General features: G+C 36.3%; 1 protein-coding gene across 4 annotated transcripts; it reads left to right on the top strand.

Annotated features, from left to right (window-relative positions):
* The first annotated feature begins 303 nt into the window (after positions 1–303).
* LOC113344714 (transcription factor PCL1-like) lies at positions 304–3,114 on the top strand. Of its 4 annotated transcripts, none has more exons than XR_003357907.1 (3): positions 304–1,568; positions 1,734–2,071; positions 2,387–3,114. XR_003357907.1 is itself a non-coding variant. In XM_026588648.1 (2 exons), exon 1 carries the CDS (start codon positions 619–621, stop codon positions 1,534–1,536), a length of 918 nt encoding a protein of 305 aa, XP_026444433.1. In that variant the 5' UTR covers positions 304–618; the 3' UTR covers positions 1,537–1,568; positions 1,734–2,320. The 4 variants fall into 4 exon arrangements, 2 of the variants coding, with proteins under 2 accessions (XP_026444433.1, XP_026444434.1); XR_003357906.1 differs by having other exon boundaries at positions 2,371–3,114; XM_026588648.1 differs by lacking the exon at positions 2,387–3,114 and having other exon boundaries at positions 1,734–2,320.
* The last annotated feature ends 1,316 nt before the right edge of the window (positions 3,115–4,430 follow it).

The raw sequence follows: 4,430 nt of genomic DNA, 5'->3' as shown, positions 1-4,430 counted from the left end.
ATTTAGTTAGAATGAATTCATATATGATTTTTTTTTTGTTATTGATAATTATAATAGGTAAAAGCTTGGTACCGACCGGATAGTCTTGCAATAACAAGTGCAACTCGAAATACAGGTATATGTACAGGTCCTCGGAATGAGGTACCGGTAAACTACAAGTACAGATACCGAGTTAATAAGAAACCCGAACAATACCCGTCCATGTGCAGCTTTAGTCCCCGGCTTCATAGCACCGTCAACAAAAGTGAGTGAACAAAATCCCCCCTAAAAGCAAACCCAACAAAAAAAAGACATAAATATCTATCTAGAAACGTCCACGTCAGCAAAAAGTTCACACTTTTAACACCACTTTTGCAGCTCAATTAATAAAGCAACCCACTTGCTTTTGCATTATTTCCGAATCTCCCCCTTCCTCTCCAAAAATATCTATCCTTTCATTTTCCTTCACTCACTCCCACCACAAAATCCCCCAAATTCCTTCAAAATTTCCCCATCTTCTGATCAAATCAACAAAACCCCTATTATTTCATCCAATTTCCCCCAAATTTTCAAGCTCAATTTGGTCGATCTTGGTTTCAATTTGGGAACATTTTTCATTTCACAAACCCTTGATTTCTGATGGGAGAAGAAGTACAGATGAAAGATCAAGGTAGAGATGATGATCAAGAACGAGTATCAGAATGGGAATTCGGATTACCGAATTCCGATGATCTAACGCCATTATCTCACCCATTGATTTCACCAGAACTCGCATCAGCTTTCAGTATAAGTCCAGAACCGTACCGGACGATGGTCGATGTCAATCGCGCATCTAAAAGCACCTTGTCGAATCTCCGTATACAGAATCAATCGAGGAATTTCCCTTCGTTTGATCAAGAAACTGAAATCCTTGAAGAAGATGACGATGAGGAACCGTCGCGGAAATCACGGCGAACGGAGGCGGTGGTGGAGGTTACAAACGTTACTAATGATGATGATGGTGGCGGCGGCGGCGGTGAGGATGATACTGATCGGAATTCGAAGAGGGTGAGGTTAGTATGGACCCCACAGCTGCATAAGAGGTTTGTTGATGTTGTTGGGCATTTAGGGATTAAGAATGCGGTTCCGAAAACTATTATGCAATTGATGAATGTGGAGGGGTTGACAAGAGAGAATGTTGCTAGTCATTTGCAAAAGTATAGATTGTATTTGAAAAGAATGCAGGGGTTGTCGAATGAAGGGCCGTCGTCTTCGGATCCGTTGTTTGCGACTACGCCGGTTCCGCAGAATTTAAATGAGTCAGGTGGACAAGGTCATAATGTTCCGAATGTTCAGAGGAATGCAATGCCAGCGCCGTATGGAGGAGGAGGGCAGATGATGTCAATGCCGGTTTGGAGTGGTCATCATGGACATATGGCTATGCCTTATCATGGAATGGAGCAGTATCATAATCATATGTATAGAGAGCAACAAAGAGAGTGGCACAGTGGTGGTGGCGGTAATAGGTTCCATTCAATTTCGTCGTATCCTAATAATGTTAATCAAAATGATAAATAAAATTGAATCCGTTTTTGGCAATTTGATATGAGGTGAGTTACTCTTTGATCTTATTTAGCATTATTGTTGTTAATTGAATGTGACAGTTCATTATTTCAATTTAACTAGGTGAACCGAGTAGAATTTGGAATCACTATTGCTAATTATTGAATAACACCTATCCGTGTAACAGAGTTGTGGATAACTTCCTCTAACAGGTCATACTAAAATGTGACGTCAATGTTTTGTGAAAGCTGAAATGTTTCCACAGCCATCTGTGCAAATGAATAAAACTGTAGTTGCATGTGTCACAAGGCTTGTCGCACTAAGGTTTGAATGAATGGGATTCCAGAAATCACGGAGCACTAAGCGAATGCAAGTTCACAATTCAGTTTCTGTCAGTTTAAGGCGATGTCAGTGGGTTCCAGAACTCAGCAACTTACAAAACATTGAAAGGAAAATGATTGTTCGTATTCCAGTTTCTGTTTGTAGATTCTTATGTTCCGTTGGTAGTAAGTGCGCAAAGGGACCTGCAGCAACTGAGGGCGGATCTAAGGTAAGATGGCAGATGTATGTAGCTATTGTTAAAATGATCTCTCTATTTGTCTGTAGACGAGGAAGATGCAAACCTAGGAAGACACCATTTTTGTAGACTCCTACTGTATGGGAAAGTCTGAAATTAGTAATGAATGTTTAATGTGGCAAATCTGAAATCATTTCATACATTGTTGTTCTGTTTCTGTTTAGGCTGCTGTTGTTGTTGGTTGTTATACTGCATTGGACAATTTCATTCATGTATTGTGAAATAAGCTGAAATGTTTCCATATCGATCTGTGCAAATGAATAAAATTGTAGTTGCATGTATCACAAGGTTTCCCTCGCTATTGTTTGGATGAATGGGACTCTAGAAGTCATCAACTTACAGAGCATTAAGTGAATGCAAGTTACCAATTGAAGTTATGTCAGTTTACTTAGCTTTGGAAGAGGCGAAGTCAGTGGGTTCCAGAACTCAACAACTTACAGAACACTGAAAGGTGAATGAATGTTTGTAGGTCTAATTTCTGATTTTAGACTTTACAATGCAATTGGTGGGAAGTAAGCAATATTGAGCTGCATCAACCTTGGGTGGATCTGAGGTAAGATACCAGATCTATGTATGTAATTCTGAACTGATTGATGTCTTTATATGTCAGCTCATAAAAGCTCTATTTGTCAGTAGACAGAAGATACAACACCAAGGAAGACATACCATTCCATAGACTCCTACTGTATGGCAATGTCTGACATGAGTACTGCATTTTCGATTTGTCAAATCTGAAATGACTGCATACATAATTGTTCTGTTTTTGTTTGTCATTCATGTTTTGAGTAAATGTTGAACCGATTCTTTAGGTTTTTAATGTCAAGGATGATGGCTTTTGGAAATCAATTTTCCTGGTTTTCAACAATAGCTTAGTTGTCGATATTTCAAGCTCATATTGAGAACATACATGCAGGAGCAGTGATTTAAGTTCGTAACACAGTAGTCGGTAAATGTATGTATTTCTGAACTGAGTACTTTTTCAAAGCCCTGATTCTGCAATGAATGTTGGTACCTGGTAGTGCTTGATCTTGTAGGGGTTAATTTGTCAACTAATCTTTGTTCAAGAACTTTCTAGCAGCCGGACTTAAATCGGTTATCACTTTTCCACTTGTCAACGAACCTAAGTTATGTCAGAATATCAATTAATATAACATCTTCAGATTATATTGAAATTTCTGAATTACACCTTGTAGCATGTGACTTCAGTTTCCTTCATCATCTTAACCTTTTGCATTGGATCTCCAGAACAGTCAATGTTATAGCTATTTTAAACATAGCGGCGATGAACGATTATATAATGTATTTTTAATCTAAATACTACATATTACAATAATTTTCCAAAATACAACGATAAAATCATGATTAAAAATTTCGTTGATACAATTTTGGATGATGAACTCATAGGCACACAACATTCAAGAAGTATCAGTTTTATTAACCTGGCTAAATTTGGGCCTGTAACTGCAGGACAATTTTTTTTCAAAACTACCCTTTTACCCTCTATCAAATATTAATACTACTAATTTGTCCCCATCAAATCCTAATCATAAAATTAAAAACTAAAATCAAAATCATAAAGCTAAAATCATAAAATTTAAAAACTAAAATCAAAATCAAAATCATAAAACTAAAATCATAAAATTAAAAAACTAAAATCAAAATCAAATTCATTTCCATCTCCAATTCAACTGATTCTTCTTCTTTTCTTGTCAACCCAATTCTATAAACTAGGTTTTAGTAACATAAAATTGCTCAAAATTTGAAAATTTTGAAAACAAATTGTTCCTGGTTTATCAGAATCGGTTAACGCTAAAGTATATGTGATCCGATTGCAAATAGAAACGATTTATGTTCATGCCCACAAAGACCGATTGTCCTTGATATGTTTTCTGGTTCGAGAAATTTGAACCAGAATCGGATTACATTAGCACTTATAAAAGCCGATTGTTGATGTATAATGTTAGAATCGGATTTTATATGTGTGTCGAGTAAACCGACTGTTGTTCTCAATTTTTCTGTATCTTCTTTTTGTTAGAATCGGATTCCTGCTATGCAATGTCAATATATAATCGGCTTTTATGTGTGCATCGTGTAAACCGATTCTGGTTATATCCGAATTAAAAATGACTATTAGTATGACACAATTTCAAAATGAGTATGAAATTTATACGCGAAAGTATGAAATCATACTCATTTCCTGATTGAGTATGATAAATTATGTTTCATTTTTTTCTGCAAAAATCGATTTTTTGTGCACATGTGTAAATACTATTCTGAGTGTTTTTTTTGTGAATTGAAAAAATCAACCCAAAATCGGTTTATGAGTTCATGA

Source organism: Papaver somniferum, unplaced genomic scaffold (genome assembly GCF_003573695.1).
Source record: "Papaver somniferum cultivar HN1 unplaced genomic scaffold, ASM357369v1 unplaced-scaffold_79, whole genome shotgun sequence".
NCBI lineage: Eukaryota > Viridiplantae > Streptophyta > Magnoliopsida > Ranunculales > Papaveraceae > Papaver > Papaver somniferum.
This window is presented reverse-complemented; position numbering and strand designations above follow the sequence as displayed.

What these genes read in the sequence shown, in the direction of transcription:
- LOC113344714 (XM_026588648.1), top strand. Translation starts at nt 619, where the DNA reads ATGGGAGAAGAAGTACAGATGAAAGATCAAGGTAGAGATGATGATCAA.